The sequence below is a fragment of the Amphibalanus amphitrite genome, unplaced genomic scaffold (assembly GCF_019059575.1).
Source record: "Amphibalanus amphitrite isolate SeventyFive unplaced genomic scaffold, NRLGWU_Aamphi_draft 000850F_arrow, whole genome shotgun sequence".
Lineage (NCBI taxonomy): Eukaryota > Metazoa > Arthropoda > Thecostraca > Balanomorpha > Balanidae > Amphibalanus > Amphibalanus amphitrite.
Window position 1 is genome coordinate 280,376 of NW_024882344.1, and position 17,474 is coordinate 297,849.

A 17,474-nucleotide genomic window follows, 5' to 3' on the forward strand; every position below is an offset into this window, starting at 1 on the left:
CACCTAGCGGTAATATCTGAAAATATCAGCACCACCTCCCAATAACCGGGACAACCAGCAGCCGCCTCTGCTGATAATGAATGGTATGCGACCCACAGTGCCGATTCTTGGAGCCAATAAATAATTTTCCGATGTCAATGTTGGCACTCAAATGTAACCTGTTTCGAAACTCAAGCAGTATCACCAGCAAGAGGGCGCAACTGTTCCAGTCAAACCTCTAACTCTGATGTCTGGTGGTCACTGGTCGCGTCTAGCATCGCATCACATGAATCGTTCATATACTGCGCACCCCTTAAAAATATTCATCACACTTTCAGGACGATAAGTGAATATATTCTTTTCATAGCGTTGGTATTGACAAAGGAATACAAATTGTGAGCACACAATTCCTGGGGATTTACATAGATCCAGTAAATGAGTTGAACTAATATTTCATCAAACAATGTAGTGCGAGGGTAATTTTTGACAGCTTACAGCACTTCAGTGACATAAATCTATACAAACTTAAATATTCAGCGCACGCTATTAATTGTATGACGAACTTCGATTCTTGGCCAGCCTGCTGGCACAGCATCGGCAGTTAAACCCGCTAAAAGCATTCCTCAGCAAGAAAATTTCCGACCATTTTGCTTTTCATTTCAGTAGCTGCTCAGGGAAATGGTTCTGGTTCCCAGTTCGATTTTGTACACATTGGTTGGCTGGGACTAAAATATTCGGATAATCGGTGGCATGCAACATCCAGTCGCTTTGAATAACACAGAGAGCATTTTTCACATCGCCTAAGTGCAAACGCTAGTGACCGCTACGATTATCTCAATTAATCTCTCAGATATCATTCGCCTGAACAGTCATCACCGTAACAAAATCGTACCACACCACGAACGCCTTACAGCAATCACATACAGACCCACACAGGCTCATCACTCCCTCGTACTTTCTTCTCCCTCCGCATCCAAGTAGAGGTCACTCCAATCTCTCAACCACAGTTCTCCATACATGTTATCCACCATTCCTCACCGTCCATCCCACATATCGTCTGACTCGATTTAAAACATCCACACCACCCCAAGCCACGTCGATCCGTGCCGAGCAAGCAGTGGACACCACCGCTACGACGCCGGTGATTGTTTCACGGAGTATTGACAAGTTCGAGAACAGACACCGATTGTAGCTCAGTTTTCCATGATTGGATCTATTCCGACGGCGACGGGCTTGTCGCGGTTTGAGGCGAGCCAGCCGCTGAAGCCGGCTGCTGCGTTGGGGACGTCTCGGCTTTCTGAGGAGATGACTGTTTCTCCGGTGATTGTTTGGTAGGCGGCGGGACCGCGGCTTTGTTCGGAGACAGGCTCTGCTCTGCCGTCCCCTGATGGGTAGGAGCGGCACCCGGGGTCGGCGCTGGACCACTGGGAGCGGGGGGACGCACCGTCACCGCCGCTGCCTTCACGGTCGTCGGCGAACGCGCCGCTAAAGCCGGCACCTTTGGCGGCGCGCTGGTCGGCACCGGCGGAACTTTGCTCTCTCCCGGGGAGCCGACCCCCGGCGCCGGCGCTGTCTTCCCCTCGGGGGAGGCCGGGGAATCCGCCGCGCCCTTGGCGGCCGGTCGGCGCCGCACTGTCTGGAAGTGTCCGTCACTCCCGGAGGAGGTGCTGTCAGCTGAGGGCGGTCGGCGGGCCGTCTGGGAGCACGGGGAGTCGGGGAGGGAGACGGGCGAGTCGGGGTCGACGGGAGCGGACACCTGAGGAGACGGGTGGCCCGGCGGAGGAAGGCGGTCCGAGTTGTAGCTGTAGATGACGCGCAGCAGCTCCCGCAGACCCTGCCGGACGGACGGGAGGGAGAGGTCAGTATACATACATTACACACACATCAGTTGGACAAGGAACGAGTCAAACAGATCAACCACACATATCGACAGAATATGAGACCGCTAAGCTCTCCTATTCCTCGGGCTGGCGAGGGACAGCGCAGCTCCCACATTCCTCGGGCCGTTTATAAGGCGAAGGCGGAAAAAATCACCGACCACACACATATGCTGGATTAGTGGGCTCAGGAAAAACGAAAAGCAGATTTTTTTTATAAATTTAGTCCGAACCTTTTGATGGGAAGGATTCACAAGGACAGAGCCACCGCTAAGCGAAGCTTGTTGCGGTGACCCTGCCCTCTACCCTCCGATCGCGTAATTCCGATTCTATGGCAGAATTTAGAGTCCAAAGTTTAACGTGCGCACAAAGCCGCGCACGGCCGGTCCCCTCGCTGACTTCGCTTGGCTACGGCCTGCCACCAACCGCAACCATACCTGTCAGGAGGCCCATAAATGTTCCTCCCTCAACCAGATCAACCAATCCAGCTTTATTCCTAGAAACCCATTCAAGATCTTACCAACATGATTAGCTCTCCACCAACAGCCGTGCTACACCGCCACGTGGAAGTACCCAGGTTACCTTATTCTCCCTGTTGAGCTGGGCGATGGTCTCCTGGGCGCGGTGTTCGCTCTGTTCATCCAGCTCGACGGCCCGCCGCATCACCAGCGCCATCTCCTGGATCTTGTCCGACTGCAGCTGCAGCAGGGCCGTGTCCGGGGACTGTAGGGAGTGGTAGGGATGTGTCAGTATCACTCTAGATATTCGCATGTCAGTGTCAGTCCAGGCAATGATAGATTCCATCGTGTATCAATACAGTGCCACAGATCACAGATGGTTGGTACTCGTTGGCAGCAGGTCCAGGAGAGCGAGGGGAAAACGCGAGGGAACTGATAAAACACAGGTAATTCAGACTGTGATAAGACTTCTCCCTCCAATCTTCGGCAGACAATTGGGTCGTCAAACATATACTCTGAATTCTGAGCGGTGATACGAAATGCAGCAGCGTCTACAGCACCGGAAACATCCTATCCACCCCGGCCCCGCAGCCTCCGTGTCTGAATGCAACCTGACCTGTTCCGACCCCATCACTCACCATCCCTCCCTCCCTTTCCCTCACCGTCATTGGGCTCGCCTCACCTGCTGGCATGTGCCGGCGCCGGCCTGACCGCGCCGCTGCTGCTGTAGCTGCAGCTGCCGGTCCGACTTGTTAATCTCCAGCAGCTGCGTCACCTGCTTGCGGTAGTTGGACATGACGATCTCCAGCGTGTTCTGGTGCTCCTCCAGCGAGTTACGCAGCTCCTTGTTCTCCTGAGGCGACATCGGCACACGGTCAGCAGACGCATGGTTTCATGCGAACAGTGGGCACTTCCAGGAATTATGATGTTCCAACAAAAGAACTATGCGAACAACGCAGGAGGCATAATTGGTTTTCACTAGCCCAGGTAGTTGGAAATATGATCTGTCTGCAGTCCCTAGTCCTAGTACGTCAGTCCGCGGTGACTCACTGGAGATCTTTGAGCACCAAGATTCGTACGTTTTATCAGCTAGAACAGCGTCTAAGGTTACGGAGGAATATCGTGTCCGGCCGCGCTGGGCCGATTCCGCACTGACCTGCTGCAGCTCCCGAAGATGACGGTTCTCCTGCTGGATTCCCTGCACGAGCGCGTCGCGTGGCTTCTGGTGGGCCACTTCATTCAGCTGACCGACCTCCTCCTCATACTGAGGACAGGGCGGGACACAGGTCACATACTGCAGTATGAGACACTGTGCGGAGCCCAGCCAGACTGAACAAATTTTGAACAAATTTCAGGGTTCAATCTGACTATGCATGACTCAAAGAGACTTCCATAACTTAGGCCAGACTAAACAGAACACATATAGACAGCAGCGAACCAGACACTGTTATGTTGAGACACAGTCCTGACTACAAGGGTGAGGGGTCAGTTCAACTTCAAACTATACAGAAATCAGCCAAACTGCACAGAGATCATACAGAATGTGCACTTGTGCAGGGCCCAAACAAACTCACAGGGCTAAGAGAGACTATACAGGGCTCAAAGACTGCACATGTCCAAGACAGACTATACAACAGAGTTCAGCATGATGAATCAACAATTCACTGTCAGTGGCTACTGTTTTGGCAACCAGGACCTCAAAGTCATCACTCATCATACTTTGAAGTCTGGCTGATGACTTTCAATGAAATAGGCACTTTGTGAGGAGGGAAAATAGGATAAGAGCATCAATAGGTCAGATCTCTGACTTTATTACATACAACAAGTTGCCTACTAATCACCAAACTTATTAGTAAGTAAACAATGAACCATAGGCTAACCAATGCACCAAAATGAACAATGAACCATAACATGGTGTCATTGTCAACACACTGTCATCAACATACACATATCAGATTGGATACAGTAGGTAATAAATAAAATGCTAATTACCTGTTTCATGGCATCCACCTGCTTGTAGAGGCATTGAGCTTGGGAAATCAGGTGGTCCGCCAGTGACTCATGATCTTTAAGCTGTGTACACAATGTCTGAGCATCACTTATTATGTTCTGCATTGTGAGTGACATCTTTATCAACAACTCTGTCTCTGAAAACAGAAAACCAAGTCAGAAGTCAGAATGTATAAATATACAGGGTGTCTAGTACAAAATGACAGTTTTCCTTCCTCTCTGGCTTCAAAACCAGTTGGAATATTCTTGATCTGTGATTCTGTATAGAGCAGCACCCATGTCTGTTTAGAGACTGTGAAGACCATCTTTTGCAGGTTCAGGAGATGACTGGAGCAATCATAGGAATGATAGGGATACTACATAGGGATACTACATTCAAAGATATTGAGATACCAAGCATTTTCAACAAAGTTGCTGATGTGCTAATTTATCTCAAACACCCTTAGGAGAATTATTCATGGATCAAAGTGGAAGATCAAGATATCTTTTCCCAGTAGGAAATAGGATTCTGAAAAACGAGTGACCGAGGAGACGGGTTTTTCAAACTATTGCGGAATTCATGATTTGATAGGTAGTTGATACTGATACCAGCACTAATGCTAATAACAGTCAGCAGTCATTGAGATTTGAATCCTAAGATTGTTGAGCTGTTCAAAAAACATACCACAACAACAATTAACTCTTACTTTCAGATTTCCCAGATAACTATACCGTACCTCCACCCTCTACCTACTGGACCTCCAAGACACAGTCGCAATCATATCAAGAACCCAATAATAAATGTATCTATGAACTAGCAAAACCAGTTTTAAATGCTTACACCTAGGGTAATATGACTGTTGGCAAAATTTTAATATTCAAGCTGGAACTACTTGGTTTAATTTTAGATAAAAACTAGCGAGTTACGCAGTTCACACTTGACCGTCAGTCTGTCGGTGTCGGGCCCGTCACCGTCGACCTGACGGCCTGCAGTCCGTCGAACGAAAGTTGAGATTTGGTAGCTCCCATTGGCTGCCATAAATTGCGACAGAAATGGCGCACCATTTTTGAGATTGATGCAGATGGGGGAAGGGGATGGGGGAGGGTAGAGGCCGAGAGGTTAAAAATATTATTTGTATTACAGAAATAAAATACCACGCATTTACATTTTTATGTCAAATATTGCTGCAATTTTGTTTAAATGAAAGACACATAGGTTCGCTGATTTAAATCAGGGATCGAATCACAAGATATCGTGCCGTAATAAACACTTTCATCTCAAAAATCATCTCAACAAATGGATGGAAAATGATATAAATGCTCTTAAAAATGCATATAAGCTTGATGCTGCATGAGAAAGTTCCTTTTCCTCTTCCTCCAACACGCAGACATTCAAACCGACGGGCCCGTCACCGTCAAAAGTTGAACATTGCTGAACTTTCCAAAGCGACGGCCGTCAGGTCCGGCGCCGGCGCAGTCAGCTGTTGCCGGCCGTCAAACGCTGCCGGTTCACACATGCCCGTCGACCTGACGGCCGTCGCTCCGTCAGTTTCGGCCGTTTTGACGGTGTCGGGCCCGTCACCGGCAGACCTTACGGGCAAGTGTGAACTGCGTTTTTGAATTCTAGCCATTCCAGCTTGAGCTTACTGCTGTGCTGTCAGTCCCGAGCACGGACGTATAAATAAACGTTTATGTATGCGTTTATTTATAAGTCGTTCATTTATACGTTATTTATACATTATTTATCATCATATGATTGTACGACTATATGATTTACGACGTTTATTCATACGTCCGTGGTACCGAGATTCTTTACAGAATTCAGTAAGCTGAGGCGAGACTTCTCATTGCAATTTTTAGACTGTTATTGTTCAGAGCACCAACGAATAAAATAAATGTTTCCTTAAATCAAATAATGAAGAATAAGTTACCATTCTCTAATGACACGAACAAACCACGGTATATAGAGTACTAGGTAAAACCGGTTCGAAATTACAACACTAAGGTATTTTGACCACTATTTTCAGCTGACCCTTAAAGTCTAAAAAAGAGAACTAAGCAACAAATTTCAATGAGTTTTATTATTTGTATATATATTTTTGATTCATGATCAGAGACCACGCCAAGTATGAATCTGTGAAGCATTAACGAAAATAAATTGTTGGCTATCTCCGCCATTTCAAAAATTATATATCTTAAGTTGCAAGGATTGTTCATGGACAAAATTAATTTTTCACAATCAAAATTAAAAATTGAAGGACAAAAAGTAATACCAAAGGCCAACTTCCTTTTGTTGAATTTCGAAATTACCATGGTTCTGAGCTGTTCAGCCTACCGGACCTGCCAATGCTCTACCATGCATTGTCGAGTAACTTCAGTGATGTGGGGCTTACAACATGGTCAAAAAATATCAAAATTGAATTATCTATCAGATTCTGTGCCTTTTGTTGCCTTTTAAAGGTTGAAAACTGTGTTTAGTTGATGTTCAATACATAACCACCATTGCTGTCCATGGTCACCCTGTTCCACTATATGTAATGATTCTCAAAAACTAGATCGATGTGGGGTCTAAATATTTCACTAAAATTAACAGAATCGCTTACATTATAACATATTAAAATGTCAAAACGTAAGAAACGCGGGAACTTTAAAAGATTTACGTCTAATTCTAAAACTTCGAATTTTGAATACAAAACAGTTCTGGACGAAAACATAGCTAGATGGCGAACTAGTCATTGTTGGGCTCACAAAGACCCTTTACTGAAATGAAAATTCAATTTTCTTCCAAAATATGTATGATTTATTGCAGTTTAAGAATTAAAAGATGCATTATTTTGGTCTGGTATGCGTTGGCTTCCTTGCCGCCTAAGGTCACACGGTGAGAGTTAATGGCATATTAATAGAAAGCAAGACCGATGTGGGGTCTGTTTAAAGCATGATAGTGAACAAAATTGAATTTTGTATCTATTGGTATAGGTTTTTAAACAACATAAACGCGGGAACTTTACGAAACATGGTATTGAAAACTGCCGACCATAATTATCACCCGCAGTTGCGCGCAGTTTTCTGTACTGCTATCGCTAGCAAACGCCAGCTTTTGTATTTGATTGGTTTAACGGCGTTTCTTTTACTGATTGAGAACACTTTTAAGTTTCAAGCTATAGCATGGCCACGGATCACCTAACGGATCGGCAACTCTCCCCGCTTCCCATTGTTATCGGTGTACCCGCGGAGCGGGCTGCCATCTAGCGGCGCGGATATCTTCACTAAGGAGGGGAGCCGGCCGCCCGCCGCAACCAGTGTTAAAAGGCACGGGGAAACGGGTGTGAACGCAACACCCGTCCGTCGTTTACATCCTCAGGATGTTCAGATCAAGTTCAAATCCTTCTCCTCCACGCAGCAACTCTCGATCCGGACTGGACAGGCAACTTTATCTCATGCGGGCTGCTCCCTTGAAGCGCACCACTGCTCCCTAGGGAGCACACCCGTAGCCGGGTGCAGAGAGTGCTTGGGGGGCTGGTCGTCCTGTCCATTGGGACGGGCTCAGCCCCGGTGACTCTCTAGGGTGCCTGTCCATACCAATGTTTCCCCCAATTCCTATAATCCTTCCGGCTCTGCAATGGTCTCAATGGACCGAAAGGGCCTAACCCAACGAAACAAAAACAATCAAAGGTTGTGAACGGATTAAATTACAGAGTCTCTCTAACAGCTGGAATGTTACCATAACATGGAAATGTTACATACTTTATTCCCTAATCAGCTGGAGCATGCATAATGATACAAATGTTTCTAGTCATGCTTGAGTTGTATGAGCAAGAACCACGTCCTCGCAACTTTAACGTCGTTTTTGGCCGTACACGAAGCCACCTTTCCTCATCCGTCTGCCCATAGTACGAGTTCATCCTCTGTTCCTATCTCGATGGTCACAGGCTACCAGTTGGAGTAGATAACATCGGAGCAAATCCAACGAGCTGGCCATTAACGTGACTATAGGTGGATCTCGGCCCCTGTTTCACGATACGACCCTCCCCGCCGCTACAAGGTATTGACACTTAGCCGGTTTCCATTAAGACGTTGGCAACATTGTGAAGTTTGCTTACGTTTCCATAGGAACGGAGGCACCCATACCTGATGATGCTAGGTACTGGGTAACAGCGTGCTGCTAAACAGTGCTCGTATAGCTTTGGCCCCGAGGCTGGTTTAGCCACGTGTTACATCAGACATCTCAAAATATCTGTGGCTTAGAGCCAGGTCAGGTCATTTTGCACCCTATATATTGCCGCATACTCAATACTCTCTCTCTCTCTATATGCATAATAATATGTGTAATACTAATAATAATTCAATAAGAGCAAATTGAAAGGCGTCTCATTTGGTCTGGGCGGGTCATCCTTAACACCCTCAAACATCGGGTTACATGTATGTAAACAGTGGAATAAAAACGTTCACCAGCAGTTTTTTACTATAACTTTTGATAGAGACGTGCTAGAGCGATGAAAACACGTCAGATGTGTTCAGCTCGACGATACGGATCGACTGATATGCAGAATGACCCTTTCCGGTCAGGTCATGACCTTCACCTGACGTAAGATTTTCAAAATGACCTTTCAAGGTCAACCTATAGTTCATTCGACGCGTCTCGACGAGAGGAACACGATGCTGGCAAAAGTAATGTCGTGGCTCGTTTGAGTCAAAAGATATTACCGAAAAAAACGTTTTTCGTAAACACGGCTATTTTTGGAGATTTTGCTCTCTGGACGCTAAACCGTTGACCTGAGGTTAAATCTGTGAATAAAACTCAGAAGGACCTGTGAAAGAGCTATCGAATGCGCTTTTCCGCGCCTCTGTAGTTCTGTTGGTTCCCAAGTTATGCGTCGGATGTTTCGAAAATTGTTGAAATAGACAAAATTTGCCTTTAATGACCTCTGGTGACCCGACCTTTGATCTGACCTAAAAAAATGACCGAAGTATTTCCGCCATTATTTTTACGCCCTTTGGAATGCCGCTTACCCCGTGTGGCTACGTAGCCCAGAAGCCGAGTTAGGAGGGGGCGGGGGTTTCATACACCCTCGGCCCGGCGCGGTTGGTACCGTGTACCGGCCCGGCGTGGGTTTATACTTTATGCAAGTAGGATATTTGTGAAAGTTATAGATTTAATTTAATCGGCAGATGAATATTTATCAAAAATGTACTCATGAAATATATGTAAGAGATGACAGCGATCGGAAAATTACCAATTTAGCGATGGACGCTAGGTCGCCCACGTGGGTATGAAAACAACGATTTTCATGACAAAGGATACGATCTCAAATACTTAACCTGTCTCTAACGATTCTTGCCATTCTCATTTATACCATAGGTATCTTCTGAGCTAGCTGAGAAACCATGTTCCGCAGAAAAATCACTTAATTAGCTCCGACACGACGCCCTCAACACGCACGAGGCCGGCCGCTTCCTTAGTGAAGATAGTTCACCTAAATGCCCACCAGGTGGCAGGGGAGACAGGTCGCGGGGGGGAGTTGCCGATCCGTTATGTGATCCGTGGCATGGCTTTGGATTCAACTCAAGGCGCTCAAGGCTATAAACATTTTCAAATTTAATGAATTTTATTGTTGGATTTGTTTTTGATAGGCCACGGAACAGGAAACGGATTTTGAAATGTATTTTTATTGTGAGTTTATCTGTGCTAGGTGGGGTGGATTTGTGTCAAGTTTCTTTTCTGTGGTTAGTTGAGATACAAATCAAAATAGTTTTTATATTGATTTGCCATCGGGATTATTAGGTAGGTACCTATCCTACGAAGTATGTAGTCTACCTGAAGTCAAGTCTATGTAAACCCCTCACCCAGATTCGTTTTGGTCCTCTGCTCTCTTGTTTCCATGATCCTGATCCTCTCCTTCTCTTCTGCGTCTCAATCTCCTGCTTCAGGTTGAGACCCTGCTGTGGTTGGCCATTTCGAGTCGTGCTTTTGGAGCTTGCAGCAATGCGTGTTGCAAGTAACTCACCAGAAAAGATGATGCTCTGAGAATTAATAAACAAAAGCCCACAAAGTCCTGTAATTGACAAGTTACATGGATAAGTTTGAGTTATTATATCATTAAAAAAGTCTTGCAATGTGTGTAGCGATCATGAAATACATGCCCTCTGCGGGCTTTGTCCACCTCTCCCAAACATCCACCCTGCTAAGGGTTGGACAGACAACTATCCGATGGGGGAAGCCTGGAGGTTCCCCCAGGGTCCAATCTTATAAAATGTCTTACTATTCTATTCACGGCATTTGGTAACATTTATGGTGATGTCAGTGCTGTCAGTGCTGAGTTTGGGTGACTGAGTCTTGACAACTCACCTCAACCTGGGTGTCTGCCCAGACCAATGTTTCCTCATAATGTCTCCAGGTCTCCACTGCTCTCCTCGCCTGTTTCAGCTGTCTACCCCTGCACGCCTGATTCCTGACTCCCTCTCTCATTCGATTTACCCAGGTTTTGCCAATGTTCTGAGTGTGCAGTTGCTACTTTTTGGTGCGCACACACCCCAGACTCTCCATCCAATTAACGCCTGAACAGTTGCTGAAAGTGCCTCCCACCAGACTTGCTGAATGGCTACTACTTGCATATGCTATCTGGACTGAAGCTTCCCCAACTAGCTGCCATGGCTCTCGGCAGCTGGGCTTAATAGGTCACAGGTCAAAGTTCATTTGGGTCAGGTTCATAAAATGTCAAGGACATGTGTAAAATTGATCAACTGGAGGGTACTGAAAGTTTCGTCGCAATCGGCGTCTTTTTATGCGAGTTATGAGTTATCCGCGAAAAACCGAGGAGGGGTCCGTTCGACCCCCCCCCCCCATACGGGCGAGGGTTAGGCCACATTCGGAAAGTCAAGCTACATCTAGCTAGGCACATCAGCCTATCACGGGCATTTGACTAGTAAAATATAGACATTTGCAGCCTTTTTTGACGTTGAATTTGCTGATTTAGTTATAGGTCGTCAATCGTCATTATGTGCCTGCCGCCGCTTTTGTCGTCTTCATTGTGTGCTTTGTGGTTTTTTAGTTTTGATCATATCATCCTCCATCAGGCTTGTTTCTGGCGGTGGTTCTGGAGACAGCGTGTCGATCCAGCTGTAGAACGTCATCCGGAGGTGGCAGAGTGTGATGGCCAGCCACGCGGCGCGCGTATCGACATTGACCAGAAACTATCACATCATCTCCAGGTCAGTACCTAATTGTGTGAACCAACGCGTCCACAGGTCAGCTGTGTCCCTTTTCGTCACTAGATCAGCGACGTGATGGCAATTCTGTGACCCGTCACCGCGTCCTTAGGTGGGTGGCTCGGGATAACTTTTTGTGTTGCCGGGATGGGATGTCTGCTAATGCAGGTGCCGCTGCAACTTAGTGTCGTGACGTATGATGGGTCTCAGGTTCGGGTTTCGATTTCTCGAGTGAGAAATGTGTGTACAGGCTTATGTACTGTTATTATAGCTGAGTGTGCGTCAGGAAACGTTATGAGCTATGAGTCGTGGTCGCCGTGGCTCGTAGTGGTATTTGACGACCGTCGTGACCTGTGACGGTCACCGTGACTGCTATGTGATGGTCGCCGCGGCTGGCATATGACGGCCGCCGTGACTTCTATAACGGCCTTCGTGACTGAAACGTGACGGTCGTCTTGACATGCCGCGACTCGCTGCTTTACAGGTCACTGGTCGAGGGCGCTCGAGCTGACGGTGTCTTCCGACGGCTCCACGGTGACCAGCGCCGCCACCGCCGAGACCATCCGACTCCTGAAATGCTAACGGCCGTGCACGAACAAGAGGCTCTAAGCATCCAGGTGCAAGGCAAGCGCCATGCTCAGAGGTGTCATCCGAAGAAGGCCGCACAGTGCACTTTAGGGTGAGCTGGGGTGTAGTGCGCGCCGACGGATAGGATGAAATGACGGGCCGGCCATCAGATTTCAGTGCGGGGATCAAGATGGTCGGAGCCGATGTGGCTCGGTTGATGGTGTGGCAGGGTTGATTGAGAGTGAAAGCGAGACACCCGGATCTGATAAGAATACGCCGATACGGGTCTCGAACGTCGTCTCGCAATTTGTGCTCTGTAATATGACGGCTATGCCGTGGTATCATTCACTCTCGGTGCGCTAATAAATAATAAATAGGACAGAGGCTGGAATTAAGATATTATATTTGGATGTAAGGGGCAGGTTTGGGCCAGCGCTATTTTAGAAATCGTGAGCGTGCTAGTTGCAATCAATCGTGCGCTTCTTGTTGAGCATCTGTGAGCGAGAAAATACTTTCTTTGGAACTTAGCAGTTCGTCGTGAAATATTTGTATCTTTGGAGTAAGTTGTCAGAACATGAATGCATTTTTGGTGTCCACTGCAGCTGCTGTTCTGGAACAGAAACATGCCAAGATCGGCTGTGTTTGTATGTTGTGGCAAAATAAAGCAGCCGTACCATGAATCAAAAGCGATATGTGAATTAAAGTGAATATATTTCACTATTTTTCAGTTTTATCATACAGATCACAGAAATGCGTCAAATACTGATCACACCCGGTTCCAAACAAAAACGCTTGCGATCACTGGAAAATAAATAAACAATAGATACCCATGTGGCTGCCTGGCGTGATCCGAGACTCTCTCTCTCTCTCTCTCTCTCTCTCTCTCTCTCTCTCTCTCTCTCTCTCTCTCTCTCTCTCTCTCTCTCTCTCTCTCTCTCTCTCTCTCTCCTCTCCCTCTCTCTCTCCCTCTCCCCCTCTCTCTCTCTCTCACTGTTGTTGCTGACGCACACGGCCGAATCGGCCAAGATGGAGAGCACGGAACGATGCTGGTGACTGGCGGACCAGCGAAAACAGGAAAGGAGATGAAAAGCTCTAGCTCCCGTCTGCGCGCGGAAGGGCGCTGATTGGCGCGGCTCACAGACTCCATTGGCTCATCAGACTGTTGTTGGTTTTCTCCCTCCCCTCCCACAGGCCTAGCCAGGTAGCTTAGTTGTGCGCGGAAGCGAGCGGCCAGAGCGGGGCTAGGCGTCGCCCTCCCAGGTACCGGGCAGTGCAGCTGGACTTGCCGCGGATGGTCCCCCTCTGATCTCGGCACACTCGGCAGAGTGCGGCCGGACACGCCATGGAGTTGCATAGCGTGGATAGGCCGTATGGTGTCGCTGTCGTTATTATAAAAGCGTAAGTAGAAGGTTGAAGCAAGATAGAATGCCATCTTTTTTTCGAGCTTTGTTACAAATTATTAGTATTGGCCGTTTCACTACATATAATATCGCAAAGCACAGCTTTATGCGCTGGCTACAATATATGCGCGTCGGTTGCGGCAGTAATCATCGAAGAAATATATGATTTATGAACGTTTCTTGGTCATAGAATGATAATACATTGCAATGATTACCTGTTGTAAAGAAAACTCCTATACTGCCGCTCTATCGTCCGGAATTATTCGTGTTTGATTACGGTGATTCCGCCACTCTATCAGCTGATTTTTGTTTCCGAGTCACGTGACCAACCGGTGTCTCCCTGGAACAAACCTAACAACCGGAGCCCCCTAAGAAAACTATATTGATATAGTAAAAACATTTTCAAGGTCATGAAATAAGAGTATGTGAAACTGGTACCGCCTTTGCATCAGTAAATTCTGATGTTTTTAAAACCGACCTAAAATTCAAACAAAAATAATGTCGGCTAAAATAGTGAGAGTAAGTCTGATCCGTCTAATATGATCATTTAAGCATCAAATACTTGATTGGAAACCTCAACCTGACACTCCCTAGTTCATTTAGACCTAAAGGTAACCATCACAGGAGCTCTTCATGTCATTCATCATAAATAACTTTGGAATGTTACATGCTGAACTGATGAAATTCCTTAGACTATGGGCACATTGGACATTTTGTACAACAAAAACCACAAAGGGTAAAGATTTACTGATATGCGATATCGTCTTTCCAGTCAGAAAGTGACCTTGAATTTTGTCCATGTTTTTAGGTACCTACCTAGGGGAGTCGAACTTATAAGGGGGATCACACTTATGAGGGGTTCGAACGGAAACCCTCGTTTTTCGCAACTATTTCCTGCAAAAAGCGGCCGATCGCGATGAAACTTTAAATGCCCTCGAGGTAGTCAACTTTACACATAGGTAGGTACATACCTATAGGTACTCAGAAAATTTCGTGACCATGATCCAAACGATCTTTGACCTGTGACTTATTTTTTGAGAACATGTTTGGCTGGCATCTCGATTCAGCTTTTGTCGGCTCACATTATTCGCGTGTTTCCAGCTTTTTTGTAGATTAAAACATGTGAAATGATGCTCGTCTTATGCATTATGGTGGGTGTTAACCCGCGCCCTGGTGGGGTCTGTTTATAACGCGACCTGGTGTGGGGGGGGGGGGGCTATTTTTTGCCCCCCTCGTATCTCCGAAACTACTGGACGGATCCGCAAAATTCAAACGGCTTCGAAAGGCCTGTCAAATTTGTCGAAAGAAACCAAATTTCATTGACCTCGAGGTCACCGATGACGTTACAGGTCAGGTCAAAGATGAAATGTTTCACCGTTCACGGGTCATTTAGGGAATGCGCTATAACACCGAAGAAAACGCATTTTGTCGAGAATCAGCGATGGGGCGTCAGTTGCCTAGTACATGTGTTGCTATAAGAGGTCACTGACATTACCAGGTCAGGTCACAGGTCAGGTCACCAAGGGTCACAGGTCAGGTCACATGAACCTAACTTTAGGTAGTAAGGTTGTGCGATGCATGTTTTATGGCCAATTTTTCATTTCCAACTCAATGGTGTTGGTTATAAGACTATCAGATACGGCTTAGGTCACTTTCTGGTGAAGGTCAGGTCAAGGTCAGGTAAAAAAAGGTCGAATTTTAAAGTTGATAGTTTTGCATAAAATGGGTATTGATTCGATGCAGCTCATCACGGGGAGTCTAATGGTGGTCTTTGTTTTGCGCTACGGGGTCTAGAATTGCCAAAAATTGAGTTTGAAAATTTGACGTCATCAATTTTGAACATTTTTTTCGCTATAACTTGGCCAAAAAAAGAGGTATCAATCTCAAATATGGTATGTGGATAGAAGGCGGTAAGGACTATCACATATGTTCTGGTTTTTGTGAAATTCAAAAAAGTTTTTGGATTTTTCGGCTATTATATTAAAAAATCTATTTTTTGATTTTTAGGGGTCAAAATCCAAAAATTTGATAAATCCGAGATAGCAGTTTTGTTGCCCTGTCAATTCTACAGCTTTTATGTCATCTGGTGCCGCTAATTGACAGGGGCACCGGCAAAGGTCATCTGAGGTCATGTGAACCAGGGAATTATAGACCACTTTCGATTATCAGTGTGCCTGGCAAGCTCTGCGAAAAATGCGTATGTAATCAGCTATCGCCTTACCTCGATTTGAATCATGTACTGTGTAAAAGTCAGCACGGCTTTCGCGTTGGACACTCAACTGAAACAGCAATGATTGATTCGTTTAACTTTATCACCACTAGTATGGAAAACGGGCTCATAACTACTTTACTGGCTGCTGACACATCTCGGGCTTTCGATAGCGTAGAACATGTCAGGTTGATAGACAAGTTAGGATGGTATGGTATTGATGAACATTGGTTTGCTGACTGGCTGAGTGGTAGGACCCAGAGAATCCAGGGTAGTGACGTCGGGGAGTTGCCTGTGACACATGGCGTGATCCAAGGATCGCTTTTGGGCCCGAAATTGTTTTCACTTTTTACAAACGACCTTGAATCACACTTGCCTTTTGGAAAACAAGTAATGTATGCCGATGACGTGCAATTTTTAGATTCTGATGCTGTCGAAAACTTTACCACTCTAAAACAGCGAGTCGAAGACACGCTAGAACTGGCGCTCAAATGGTATACGCAAAATAGATTAAAGATAAATCCTGGTAAAACTGAGCTGTTGATCATCAAGTCACAAAAGAAAAAACTTGAGCACCATTTTTCTATCAAATTCGGAAACAGCGAAATCTCACCTTCCCCGTGCGCCAAAATTCTTGGAGTATTCATTGATTCTGCACTTACATGGGAGAGGCAGGTGTCACAGGTGATCCGCCGCTGCTACTCTGTTCTGATCGGGCTGTCCAAGTTGAGACACAAGCTGCCATACGAGACTAAGAAGCTGCTGGTTGAGGCGCTCGTTTTCCCGCACATCAATTACTGCTGCACTGTGTGGGGAGGATGTACTGCCTCCCAAAAGCACCGTATCCAGAAGGCGATCAACTTCGCGGCAGGTGTCGTCACAGGACTGGCCCGACGGCAGCACGTCACTCCTGCTCTGCAGGCGCTTGGATGGCAGCGATTCGAGGGCATGCTTGAGAAACGGGATGTGGCTCTTATACAAAGGCTGGTCTCGCTTGACGCGCCGCCTGCACTGGCCCAAGTTGTACAGCGTCGCTCGGACGTGTCACAGAGACACACCCGATGCTCCCACGGACATCAGTTGGAGCTACCTAAAATTAAGAGTGAGCGAGCGAGGCGCTGTTTCCCTTACAGATCTGTGTCCACGTGGAACAGCGTTGGCGGGGTCGGCAGCGGATGAAAAACCATGTATTTTAGATGTCTTTTATTTCTTTCGGTGTTTAGTGTTTCGCTATTGCGTTGATTTTAGCCTTTTATGTACGTACTGCGTAATGATTCACGTGTTTGTCAGCGAATTTTAATACTTGTATGTACACGACGAGAGGGCTGAAAAGCCATTTAAATGGAGACCTCAATACACTGGATTTGGATTTGGATTTGGATTTGTGACGTCATAAATCGTTTTTCTGTCAATAAATCACGACATGATGGTGCTAAAGACTTGTAAGTGGTACCAAACTGCTCGCCTGGTAAAGGCGCGTCGTTTGGTATGCAGCATGACCATACCCCACAACCTCATTAATGAATGACCTGACCTTGACCTCAGGTCAAATTTTAAATTGATCTGTGAAGGTCATCACATACTTATTTCGCATCGCCTCGGCGAGAGCAACAAAAAATGTATTGGTTTTATGTCTCTATGTTTCTTAGTTTAAAAGTTATATAGGTAACTAATTCCAAAACATTTTATCGTTGATGACCTCTGGTGACCTCAATATTGACCTGACCTGAAAATGTTTTATGTAAAAGTTGTAGATCTTTAAACGACCTATAAAACGCCGTTCGCCGTT

The 17,474-nt window shown here is 46.3% G+C and overlaps 1 protein-coding gene and 1 long non-coding RNA gene across 11 annotated transcripts; one reads left to right on the forward strand and one right to left on the reverse strand.

Moving 5' to 3' along the window:
• Positions 1 to 311: 311 nt before the first annotated feature.
• Positions 312 to 16,867, reverse strand: LOC122367096 (FGFR1 oncogene partner 2 homolog). Of its 10 annotated transcripts, none has more exons than XM_043339899.1 (6): positions 16,348 to 16,867; positions 4,307 to 4,461; positions 3,471 to 3,578; positions 2,997 to 3,167; positions 2,439 to 2,579; positions 312 to 1,813 (listed from the first exon to the last, which is right to left on the reverse strand). In XM_043339899.1, exons 2-6 carry the CDS (start codon positions 4,439 to 4,441, stop codon positions 1,193 to 1,195), a joined length of 1,176 nt encoding a protein of 391 aa, XP_043195834.1. In that variant the 5' UTR covers positions 4,442 to 4,461; positions 16,348 to 16,867; the 3' UTR covers positions 312 to 1,192. The 10 variants fall into 10 exon arrangements, with proteins under 10 accessions (XP_043195834.1, XP_043195831.1, XP_043195833.1 ...); XM_043339896.1 differs by lacking the exon at positions 16,348 to 16,867 and adding an exon at positions 13,828 to 13,839; XM_043339898.1 differs by lacking the exon at positions 16,348 to 16,867 and adding an exon at positions 6,235 to 6,291.
• LOC122367098 lies at positions 9,812 to 12,906 on the forward strand. Its single transcript, XR_006253993.1, has 3 exons — positions 9,812 to 9,974; positions 11,378 to 11,512; positions 11,994 to 12,906. It is a non-coding gene; the product is annotated as an uncharacterized LOC122367098 (long non-coding RNA).
• Positions 16,868 to 17,474: the final 607 nt, after the last annotated feature.